This window comes from Gastrolobium bilobum, unplaced genomic scaffold (genome assembly GCF_033153095.1).
Source record: "Gastrolobium bilobum isolate Gb01-03AN ecotype WA unplaced genomic scaffold, APGP_CSIRO_Gbil_v1 utg9887, whole genome shotgun sequence".
NCBI classification, from domain to species: Eukaryota; Viridiplantae; Streptophyta; class Magnoliopsida; order Fabales; family Fabaceae; genus Gastrolobium; species Gastrolobium bilobum.
Window position 1 is genome coordinate 220,402 of NW_026899295.1, and position 12,441 is coordinate 232,842.

The window sequence follows — 12,441 nt, forward strand, 5'->3', positions numbered from 1 at the left end:
ATGATGAGTTCCCCCGTAGTTCAACGCGTTTCGGAATGCTTCATCAAGCCGCAGCGCCCCACCGAAGAATCAAACCGAATCTGCTATTTAGCACATTGGGATATTCTTTGGCTGTCTACACACTACATCCAGAAGGGCCTCCTCTTCAAGAAACCCACATCCCCACACAACCAACAAGATTTCATTGAGAATCTGTTGGATAAGCTCAAGCACTCCCTTTCTCTCGCTCTTGTCCATTTCTATCCATTGTCTGGTCGCCTTGTTACCCACAAAACCCAAGACCCTCCCTCTTATGTTGTTTACGTTGATTGCAATAACAGTCCCGGAGCTAGATTTATTTATGCAACTTTGGACTTGACCATATCTGACATACTCTCCCCCGTTTATGTTCCACCCATTGTTCAGTCATTGTTTGACCACCACAAAGCAGTCAACCATGATGGTCACACCATGCCCTTGTTGACCATCCAAGTCACTGAATTAGTTGATGGTGTTTTCCTAGGTTGCTCCATGAACCACATTCTTGGTGATGGGACTTCGTATTGGAATTTCTTCAAGACATGGTCTCAGATTTTTCAAACTCAAGGGGATGATGTTCCTGTTCCCATTTCACGCCATCCCATTCACAATCGCTGGTTTCCAGAGGGTTGCGGTCAATTAATCAATCTTCCCTTCAAACATCATGATGAGTTTATTAGTAGATATGAAGCACCCAAGCTCAGAGAGAGAATCTTCCACTTTTCAGCAGAATCTATAGCAAAACTGAAAGCAAAGGCGAACTCAGAGTCCAATACTACCGAAATCTCTTCATTCCAATCATTATCGGCGCATGTTTGGAGATCCATAACACGTGCGCGCCGCCTACCATATGATCAGAGAACTACTTGCAAGTTGGCGACAAATAACCGATCGAGAATGGAGCCGCCTGTGCCGGAGGAATACTTTGGGAACTTAATTCAAGCAGTGAGTACAGAAGCGACGGCAGGGGAATTGCTTGAGAATGATCTTGGTTGGGCAGCATGGAAGGTGCACATGGCCGTTGCAAACCATAACGACGGAGTGGTGCGGGAAATGGTTAAAGAGTGGGTAAAGTCTCCTGTCATCTATCAAATGGATCTGTTCATGGACCCGTACACTGTGCTGATGGGTAGTTCACCGAGGTTCAACATGTATGGCAATGAATTTGGAATGGGGAAAGCGGTAGCACTCAGAAGTGGGTATGCCAACAAAGTTGATGGGAAAGTGTCATCATATCCGGGTCATGAAGGAGGAGGAAGCATAGATTTGGAAGTGTGCCTTTTGCCAGATAGAATGAATTTGCTGGAATCTGATCAGGAATTCATGAATGCAGTATCATTGTCCAATCCTCTGTGCTAGTTTGTATTATAAACTCCTCAAAAAGAATTTATGTCAATCTCGAGTTGTAAAGGATTAATATGTTTGAAACTAGTTTGAAAGAGAATGGTTTCATTAATCTGCAAAGCTTTTTGTTGTTGATATCACTTTTTTATCTTTTTTATTTTGGAATAAAACATCCCAAGCTTTAAATTTTTCTGCCAATGAATTGTCTCTCAAAATTCCTCTGTTCTTTCACTCTGCCCTTTGGAACTGGAGATATGTCAATGTATTTTAATCTTATTAGTTTTTGTTCAATAAGCTTCGAGGAGGATCTTCATGATTGTGATTGGTGGTGGTGAGATGTGTACCTGGAGAGAGACTGATGCTCTAATCAGAATTAGACAATGCTAAATATGCAATTGCAGTTAGCTATTTAAAGGAGGCTTTTTCACCCTTTTGCCTCTTATTAATTAATTAATAATTATTTTGCCCCTGATTCGAAACTATCTACCAATTTGCCCCTCTTTAATCGACTACCTTGCATTTTTAATCGACTAAACGGTTGTTGGGAGATCTAATCGACTAAATCTCTCTACTTAATCGATTAAAATCATACTGACTTATTTATTTTTTTTTGTAAAATATGAAGATTTAGTCAACTAAATAGGGAGATTTAGTCGACTAAATCTCCCAGCAGCCATTTTTTGTCTGTTTTGGCCATTTAGTCGATTAAAAATGCAAAGTAGTCGACTAAAGAGGGGCAAATTGATAAATAGTTTCGAATCAGGGGCAAAATGGTTATTAATTAATTAATAAGGGGTAAAAGGGTGAAAAAGCCGAAATCCTAGGCATAAAAAACTATTTTGATCATAGTTTAATAATTAATAACAAAAAATGCTTTAGGACAAAATAATTAATGTAATTATTATGTAGTAATAGTAATTATTGTTTTAATTAGTAGTAATAAAATTTGGTTTAACAGTGCCATAGTGACCTGTTTAGAAAAATAAGATAGTAATAATGAAAATTTACAAACATTAAATTTAATTACTGTATATTTAGTAAATTAATTAAATAATAATGATACTTTATAACACAGTAATAAATAGTCTTATAATTATTTACTATATGTTGTTTTAATTACATTTGCAGCAAAATTTGATTAAATAGTAATTGTAATTAGTAGTTTAATTATGTAGTCGCTATATTTTTTATAAATTTTGTAAATTGTTGTTAGTTAAATGGCTAGTCATGGACTGTGCATTGACCCCAGTTCGAAAGAGTGGGGTGTACTGGATCAAGATGTGCAGCAATCTCACATATCCCATGTCGTGTGGAACGACGGACATTTAAAGTCTATGAGAGTGAGACGATTACCGGTATGTTTCAGTTATGAATTTATCCTTTTTTTTACATGTTAGCAATAATAAGGGCCTTTATATTTTTTTACTTATTTGATTGTTGGCAGATTGACCACAGGCTGATTACTGTACTGGTAGAGAGGTGGAGGCCGGAGACTCACACTTTCCACATGCCTATTGGAGAGATGATTGTCAATTTACAAGATGTTGAGGCCATTCTGGGTTTAGCCACTGAGGGTCGGGTTGTTTTCAGCTATACCCATGGGAACTGGGAGGGCGTAATTCAGCAGTACATGGGACTATCTCCATTCGCAAACGATTTGGATGGAGGGAACCTTAAGATGAATTGGTTGACTCATCATTGGGCTCATTGGGTCGAGCATTCAGCTACTCACGAGGGACAAATTGGGTACACTCGTGCCTATCTTATGTGTCTCTTTGGAGGTTTTTTGATGTGTGACAAGTCAAGTTCAGTAGTCGCTTGTCGATACATTCAATTATTAGATGGGGGCTTTGAGGATACCCATACATACAGCTAGGGGTCTGCGGTACTCGCAGTACTGTTCTGTGAGCTAGACTTTACATTTACCTTTATTTGGGATGCTTTTTACACGTGACAACTCTGCCACATGTAAAAAGTGGTTCTATAACAACCCTCACTGTCAAAGTAGGTGACAGTTAATTAATTATGTATTTAAGTGAATTAAACACTTGTTTAAGGAAACAGTGAGAGGTAAATCATGTAAATTACATGATAATTAAGTAAAGAATACGGTTCATGCTAGACATGTCAAATAGGATCCTATGGAATTAATTCAAAAGATTTGGGGTCAAAGTATAATTATGTCAAAGTACAGGGACTAGTTTGCAAATAAGTAAAACTAGGTCAATTCTTGAATTAGATGATCTAATTAAATTGTTTGATTAATTTCATGGGTATACGGTACTTTTAATTTAATTAGATGATGTCTATATTAATTTCTAAAATTAAGTCAAAGTTTGGTTAAATATTAGCCAATAGAAAAGTGTGTTGGCCAAAGTATATCAAGCGGACCAATTAGGTTGCTGTTTGAAAAGTCTTTAAAATATAGACCAATGGGAACAAAATTGGCAAGTCAAAAAGCAATTCAAATGCTTAGTCATACTTGAATAACTTATAAGCCAATAAGAATTAAGGTAGAAAAAGACTTAGGAAGAATTAACCGATAAGATACAAGTTTGAAATTTAAAGGATGGCATGCAAAGTGGGCTTTTTCACCTTTTTGCCCCTCGTTAATTAATTAATAACCATTTTGACCCTGATTCGAAACTATCTATCAATCTACCCCTCTTTAATCGACTACTTTGCATGTTTAATCGACTAAATGGTTGTTGGGAGATTTAATCGACTAAATCTCCCTACTTAATCGATTAAAATCATACTGACTTATGTTTTTTTTTGTCAAATATGGAGATTTAGTCGACTAAATAGGGAGATTTAGTCGACTAAATATCCCAACAGCCATTTTTTGTCTGTTTTGGCCATTTAGTCGATTAAAAATGCAAGGTAGTCGATTAAAGAGGGACAGATTGATAAATAGTTTCGAATCAGGGGCAAAATGGTTATTAATTAATTAATAAGGGGCAAAAGGGTGAAAAAGCCATTTAAATGAGGGTATATGTAGCAACCCACCCAATGGTGGACCTGGAATATTTTTACAATGGGGCAAAAATAAAATTTCAAAGTATAAATATTATTAAGACTAACATGAGATGCTAACTATTATAAATATTTTTGAGGGATAAGCTAACTATTAATACTAATAATTAATTATTAAAAATTTTTATTTTATATATAAAATAATAATAAAAAATTAAAATTTAAGAAGGGACAGCTGCTGATGCTAGCCACTCCCTCCTTCCACCCTTAATCCCACGGTGGTCATGAGAGCCACATCAAAATTACTAAATGTCTAAATCCATGTTCCTTTTATTTTTATAATGTCTAATGCTTTATTTCATTATTTTCATAAAAGTTTAATATTTTTTTGTAACTAACTAATACAGGATATCCATGTTGGTAAGGAATAGGAGGTATGGAAGAAAGTTTTCAGATATTATCTGCGCTCCTAACTTCTCTCTCAAGTTTTCTCTATTTTGCTTTTTCTCCTTCCATCCCTCTCTATAATCTCCTTTTTTCCCTCTTATTTCTAAAAGTGTATTGTGATAAACCTTTGATTTATCTTGTTTTATAGACTAAATTTACATAAATTATCAAGTCAAATACATGAGAATTGAGGTTTATTAGTATAAAAACATGAACTATTGAAATATGAATTGAATGATTGACTTTTACTTGTTTTGAATGTGAATAATGTTAAATGAGAGAGAAATATGAAGCTTAAAGAATTGGAGATCAAGAACTTGAAGATCATGAAGATTCTAAGTGCAAATAGAAGAAATTGCACTTCTTAAAGAGGAGGCTTAAGCTCCCAAGTTACTAAAAAGTTTCTGTACGAGAGGGTTTAAGTCAGTGTTGAGAAAACCGGCCCGGCCCCTGTGCTGAGTTTGTTTGTTGGTTAATATGCACCATTTAATATATATATATATATATATATATATATATATATATATATATATATATATATATATATCATGTCATTTAATAGAATTATTTAAAAATTACATCTAGTTGGAATTGAACCCTTGTTGTGAAGATATAAATTGTAGTATTTATCACTATGCTACATTTGATTCTTGGTTCACTTGCACTATTTAAAATATTTATTTTATAATTAAGTATAAAATATAAATTTATATACATATCTGGTTCATGCGGTTGAACCAGTGACCCACTGACCCGGTACCCCGACCAGGTTGATCACCGGTCCAAGTTTAATAACATTGGTTTAAGCTCCCAAAACAAAGCTTAAGTTCGCTGCCAGGAAAAAAGTTCCTCTTTGAAGAGAGGGCTTAAGCGCCCTCATATAAAAACTGCCACTGTATCAGAGGGCTCAAGCGCCCCGAATGTACCAACTTAGGCCGATTTAATTATCCACCTAGGGCATCGATTCTTTGCCCTTAAAAACACAAGTCGGGGCAAAATTACATACTTTTCATATTCTTAGAGAATTCTTGGTACTTGGAGTCAGAGAAAACGCGGAGAAACAATCAGTTCATGTTCGTGAGAGGCGGAGACGGATCGGGATCAAGTCTGCACTGGAATTATTGAAGAATTCACCCTTCTAAAATGGGATTTGGGGAAGCTTTCTTAATTTCTTTCTTCCTTGATTTCGCCATGTCCGACTAAGTTTTCATAGTAGTTGGGGTTAAATGGAACTCGATTTATTTATTATGCTTTAAATAATTCTTTGCGTTAATTTTCCTTTTTATCATGAATGAAATTGTCTGTTATGAGCTTGAATGTTGTAAATTGATCCTAGGTAATTGTATGACAATAGAAATGTTGTTGCATGATCTGTATCTGGCAATTTCATCGTAATCCTTATGATTCTAGGGATAGACATAGGGTTTTGTGCAGTCTTAAGATTCTTGAACGTAATGCTTACTTTTTTGGAGAATAGCCGGAGAACTATGGCTCTTGCAAGATTGTGAAGATTTAGGATGTCAAGGGATTAAGTCCTAATTAAATTAAAAGAATTGACTGAATTGATATTAAGGACGATTAATTTAAAGAAGGAACTCAAACATAATAGAGAGGTTGAAGGAAATCGAAGCCCTAGCTACGTTATTTTCTATTAAGTAAATTCAAATTTTTAAATTCTTGATTTTATTCTTGTTCTTAATTAGTTTTAGTAGTTTAATTTTCAAATCAAATCCTGTTACAAATTCAAATTCGATTGTCCAACTTAAGTCGAAGTAGTGAACAAGTGATTGAATTTTAATCCTCATAGGAACGATCTCTTACTCAAAAATTATATTACTTGTACAACCGGTGCACTTGCCGTTAGGAAAATTAATATTACTTGTACACCGGTACTGATATTTTTCTACTACTACATTTGTTTAAAGGGCATACAGAATTTCAACTACCGTGATCCTATCCTATGATGCACGGACACTGACACGGGACACGACACGGCACTCCGACACGTTAATTCTAAAAAATGCTAAATTTAGACAAGTTGGGACACGTTTTGATATTAAATAATATTTTTAATATATATAATATAATTTACATTTAATACATATAACAACTCATAATAAATAACTCATATACTAATCAAATATTCAAATTTGATAATATAAATATTAAGAAAAAATATAGAACATCCCGTGTATAAAATATTAAGAAAGGGCATAAAGGGTTATGAACTTTGGTCTTTCCGAATAGGTCAAGGTAATGAAGATATTCAAGCACATGAGCACCACTGCATAAGGCCATAGAAAGTGGTGGTATATGGTTCCTCAGATACTCGGCAGAAAGTGTTCCAATCTCGCCTCTTTTGGTTCTCATAACGGTTTGGTGTGTTGTTGTTCGCTGAAGATGAAGATGAGGCTGTGGTGAGATCAGTGGTTGAGGATGATACAACAAGGATCTCATTATCGTAGTTGCTACTGTTGTTTGCTGATTCAGAAATCAAATCTACTGGGGAATATTGAAGATCTGAAGCTTCTTCTTTAAACCCTTGTTGTTGCTTTAGAATATTTGCGTTAGATCTTGAGAATGGTGAGATTAATTTGTGATGATGATGATATTTGTAAAAAATAATAGAACATCCCACGACGACGACCGACGACGAAAGAAGAGAAGGACCAAGCGACCAGCAGCCTCCAGCGCAGAGGATAGGGTTTCAGATTTTTATTAAATATTTTTGATTTTTTTTAATTGTAATTTTATTTCTTTTTTACAAAAAAAAAAAAATGCAAAACGTGTCCACATACGTTGACTGTGTGTCGGATTCGGTCAAACTCGCGTGTCCCATTAGTCAACGTGTCCCAAAAAGTCAACCGCGTGTCGGACACGTGTACGAATGTGTCTGTGTCCAACACGTGTCGGACACGCATTTTTTCAAAAAAAAAAACGTGTCCGTGTTTCACATATCCTATCAAAGTTGTTCAAATCTCTAATCATATCAAATATGATCACATGCCCATTATATACTACGAAAATATTTTCGGTGCTTAAGTTAAAACGAGTACTCGATGCATCATTTATAAAAAAAAATTATTTTTTCAAGCAAAGGATTAGATACTCTCTTTTACCGAAACGGAGCTGTATTCTAAGGTCTTTTCCATAATATTACATTATTAATTACCCATAACAAAACTTCTTTGCCCTCTTCAAAGACAAATCGTTTAGTTACTACTTACTAATAACAAAGAAACAAATAATTAACAATCCAGTTTACCTCTTTTTTTCTTAAGGAATTACTATTTTTTTTTTTTTTTTGATACAATACTATTTTTTTATATTATATGACATAATTTTATTTCCTACACACATATAAAAAAATTAAATCCCTTGTGGAGTCATATAAAGAGAAGAGGGAGAAAAAAAATGATTCTACATACTTTTATGTGATATAAGAGATAAAATTATCTCATAAAATATAAAAAATATTAATTTTTTTTTAAATATCATTCTTTATTCCCAAACCAAGGGCATTCGGCGTAATAGAGAAAAATAATTGATTTGAGACGGGATGCCCTGTTCTATGAAATAAAGAAGCAGAACCTCCGTGCCATGGCCTTTTAAGTCTGTGTTGACTTTTGACAATTTGGTGTTGATTTTTCGATTAACCCAATTAAAATATAAGAAATGTGTATATTATTTTAACGGAGGTAAAGTTATATTATTTTAAGTGAGAGAAAAAATAAATCATAAAAGAGAGACTGAATAAAAAAAAAATGTGAGTCTCATTTCTCTATGAGAATGAAATGACACAAATTGTATAATTTAAAACAAATTCCATACTCTAGCCGGTAGTGGGACCAAGGTAGAGCTTGGCCCTAAGGGAGGCTCCGTGTGTCTTAAGACCCTCTCTTACATGGTCTTGTTTATAGCAGAAAAATTAGATATACTTTTTCTGCAATAGGATAAAAAGATTTTCCTTACAATATTTAATTAGAGGTATTTTTAGTTTTTGACTTTGTAATTGGGGCATTTTTGATATTTTATTTTAAGGGTATTTTTAATATGTTGTAAAATAAGAATATTATTGGTATCCAGGGTTTAGGTGACATATATGGTAAGCACGTCAGGAAAGTTACAAAATCATCACTTAATTGATTCATTAATAAGTAAAATTTCCTCACATATTATAATCATATTAAATAACAAATGAGATTATCTATTTTCAAAACGACATATATAAAAAGATAAAAGTTATAATCACAATGGATAAAAGTGAAGTTTACCCTCTCATCTTTTATTGGTAATGTCTTAAAAATCGAAATTAAGATTGAATTACAAGACTTTTAATTATAGTTCAATTGATTTTGTAATTGAATGGGATTAAATCGAATAATATGACTAGGAACAATAAGTTCCAAGACATATCCAGTTCACGTTCTGATCAATTTTTTTTTTCAAATTATATAAATTTGAGGTCTATTTTTTTTTTTCTGTCTCTTAAACTTTTCACCTATTCTAAATACGTGAGCACGTTATTTATTTATTTTTTATTTTTTTAACTTCTACTTGTTTTTTGCTTCAGTTGATTATATCTGGTAAATGTTATGTGGGACAGTGTGGAACTATGGATACATTTCCACGCAATAAGAGCCTTGAATATTGAGTCAGTCTATTGTGGCGAACTGCCGGTGGCTACTAGACCGGTTTTTCCACGTTGCTGTCTAACAGACTACGCGGTTATCATAAGCAATTACCAAGAAAGATTCAGTTTCTCGGAACAGAGATCAACGTGTTACGGTAAATTTTTTATTCAAATAACAAATGAATAATATTTTTTGTCAGATTATTACGCCACATAATTTGTTATGACTGGTAATAAATTTTATTATTCATGATTTTGTGACACATTATCCCATTATGTATCAAATTCGTTAACATTAGTAACGAATTTTATCTAGTCAATTTTTTTCTATAAAAACGTATTACGTGTCACAAAATTATTGACGAACGTAATTTACTAGTGATTATAACGAATTATTTCAGTGAAAGAATGATAAAAAATACTATTTCTCAATATCAATCGTTACATATTCTACTATTTTTCTTTTATATATTTTCCTATTTTAGTAACGTCTGTCATTACAGTTTTTAAATTTAAATCATTTTTAATATTATATTTGAAATCAAACTTATTTAATAATTATAAGTATCCAATTATTCCCAGATTATTAAAAAAAAAAAATAACAAATAAAAAATAAAAAAAAAATTTAAAAATGACTATTTTTACATGGCCCAAACGCCAAAACTATTCAAGGAAAGAAGCAAAAGGCATTTCAAAGAATATAAAAGTACGATTTCCAATAAATACTTCTGTTCCCTTTTATTTGGAATTTTCCCTTTAGATTTTTTTTCAGCGAGCGGCGGAGCACCTTCTAGGGTCCTCTCCTTTCTTTGAACAAAAAAAAAAAATACTAATAATTTAACATTTAATTAATAAAAGTAATAGTTGTTGTCATCTTTATTGACATTTTAAAAAATAAATTTAATATTTCACATGTCGTATAAAACAAGTTTTGGTTAAAATCACAAGAAATATCTTTATGACGGAAGAAACAATTAAATATACATTCAATTAAAACTTCTATTTTGAATAGTATCAAGAGTAAAAGAACAACTTGGTGTCAATAACTTAAAAGGCGTGGGGCGAGCTGGTGTCTCTGCTGCATTCATATTTATATAAACACAGTAACCTTCCCCAAATTCAGAGATCTCAAACGAATTAAGTGAATCTCTCTCTCTCTCTCTCAAGGATGATGATGGGTTCCCCTGTCGTTGAACACGTTTCAGAATGCTTCATCAAGCCGCAGCGCCCCAATGAAGAATCAAACAAAATCTGTTATTTAGCACCTTGGGATATTCTTATGCTGTCTACACACTACATCCAGAAGGGCCTCCTCTTCAAGAAACCTTCATCCCCACATAACCAACAAGATTTCATCCAGAATCTGTTGAATAAGCTCAAGCACTCCCTTTCTCTCACCCTCATCCATTTCTATCCATTGGCTGGTCGCCTAGTTACCCGCAAAACCCAAGACCCTCCCTCTCATGCTATTTTCGTTGATTGCAGTAACAGTCCCGGTGCTCGATTTATCTATGCAACTTTGGACATGACCATATCTGACATCCTCTCCCCCGTTGATGTTCCACCCATTGTTCAGTCATTGTTTGACCACCACAAAGCAGTCAACCATGATGGTCACACCATGCCCTTGTTGACCATCCAAGTCACTGAATTAGTTGATGGTGTTTTCCTAGGTTGCTCCATGAACCACACTATTGGTGATGGGGCTTCGTATTGGAATTTCTTCAATACATGGTCTGAGATTTTTCAAACTCAAGGGGATGATATTGATGTTCCCATTTCACGCCAACCCATTCACAATCGCTTGTTTCCTGAGGGTTGTGGTCCGTTAATCAATCTTCCCTTCAAACATCATGACGAGTTTATTAAAAGATCTGAAGCACCCGAGCTCAGAGAGAGAATGTTCCACTTTTCAGCAGAGTCTATAGCAAAACTGAAAGCAAAGGCTAACTCAGAGTACAATACCAACAAAATATCTTCATTCCAATCATTATCAGCACATGTTTGGAGATCCATAACACGTGCGCGCCGCGTACCATATGATCAGAGAACAACTTGCAAGTTGGCGACAAACAACCGATCGAGAATGGAGCCGCCTGTGCCGGAGGAATACTTTGGGAACTTAATTCATGCAGTGAGTGCAGAAGCGACGGCAGGGGAATTGCTCGAGAATGATCTTGGTTGGGCAGCGTGGAAGGTGCACATGGCTGTTGCAAACCATAACGACGGAGTGGTGCGGGAACTTGTTAAAGAGTGGTTAAAGTCTCCTTTCATCTATCAAATGGGTCTGTTCGTTGACCCCTACACTGTGCTGATGGGTAGTTCGCCGAGGTTCAACATGTACGGCAATGAATTTGGAATGGGGAAAGCGGTGGCACTCAGAAGTGGGTATGCCAACAAAATTGATGGGAAAACGACATCGTATCCGGGTCATGAAGGAGGAGGAAGCATAGATTTGGAAGTGTGCCTTTCGCCAGATACAATGAACTTGCTGGAATCAGATCAGGAATTCATGACTGCTGTATCAGTGTCCAATCCTCGGTGCTAGTTTGTATTATAAACTCTTCAATAATGATTATTATATCAATCTCGAGTTCTAAAAAATTAATCTGTTTGAAATAGAACACGGGTACTTTAATCTGCCAAGCTTTTTGTCGTTGATATCATTTTATTTTATTTTTGGAATAAAACATCCCAAGCTTTAAATGTTTCTGCCAATGAATTGTCTCTCAAAATTCGTTAATTTCTTTAACTCTGCACCCATTTTAGTAAACCCGAAACCGTGAACGCTCAGTTGAAGTATTGGATTATTGGATCACCCATTCAAGTAGCCGGTTATTAATTGAATCGTATGACATGGATAGATAGATATAAATTCTATGTTATTTATCGAAATTCATGATTATGTCTATTGAGAATTATCCGAAATTCTATTTTACACAATGTTCGAACTAAATTGCAAAACAAGACATTGACCTAGGAGAGGATATCGTCATCTTCTAGTAGTCTCCTCATTAAATGG

The 12,441-nt window shown here is 34.5% G+C and overlaps 3 protein-coding genes across 3 annotated transcripts; all 3 read left to right on the top strand.

Moving 5' to 3' along the window:
- LOC133289325 (uncharacterized acetyltransferase At3g50280-like) lies at window positions 1-1,377 on the top strand. Its single transcript, XM_061487240.1, has one exon. The coding sequence runs from the start codon at window positions 1-3 to the stop codon at window positions 1,375-1,377; it is 1,377 nt and encodes a 458-aa protein (XP_061343224.1).
- Window positions 1,378-2,579: 1,202 nt separating this feature from the next.
- LOC133289268 (protein MAIN-LIKE 2-like) lies at window positions 2,580-3,238 on the top strand. The gene is made up of 2 exons (XM_061487165.1): window positions 2,580-2,717; window positions 2,807-3,238. The coding sequence occupies exons 1-2, from the start codon at window positions 2,580-2,582 to the stop codon at window positions 3,236-3,238; spliced, it is 570 nt and encodes a 189-aa protein (XP_061343149.1).
- A 7,326-nt stretch (window positions 3,239-10,564) lies between these two features.
- Window positions 10,565-12,057, top strand: LOC133289303 (uncharacterized acetyltransferase At3g50280-like). Its single transcript, XM_061487213.1, has one exon. The coding sequence runs from the start codon at window positions 10,588-10,590 to the stop codon at window positions 11,965-11,967; it is 1,380 nt and encodes a 459-aa protein (XP_061343197.1). The 5' UTR covers window positions 10,565-10,587; the 3' UTR covers window positions 11,968-12,057.
- The last annotated feature ends 384 nt before the right edge of the window (window positions 12,058-12,441 follow it).

Bases quoted from the DNA above. Each gene is read 5' to 3' on its own strand.
- LOC133289325 (XM_061487240.1), top strand. From the start codon at position 1: ATGATGAGTTCCCCCGTAGTTCAACGCGTTTCGGAATGCTTCATCAAG.
- LOC133289268 (XM_061487165.1), top strand. From the start codon at position 2,580: ATGGCTAGTCATGGACTGTGCATTGACCCCAGTTCGAAAGAGTGGGGT. The intron at 2,718-2,806 runs GTATGTTTCAGT...GATTGTTGGCAG, and splicing joins TGAGAGTGAGACGATTACCG to ATTGACCACAGGCTGATTAC.
- LOC133289303 (XM_061487213.1), top strand. From the start codon at position 10,588: ATGATGATGGGTTCCCCTGTCGTTGAACACGTTTCAGAATGCTTCATC.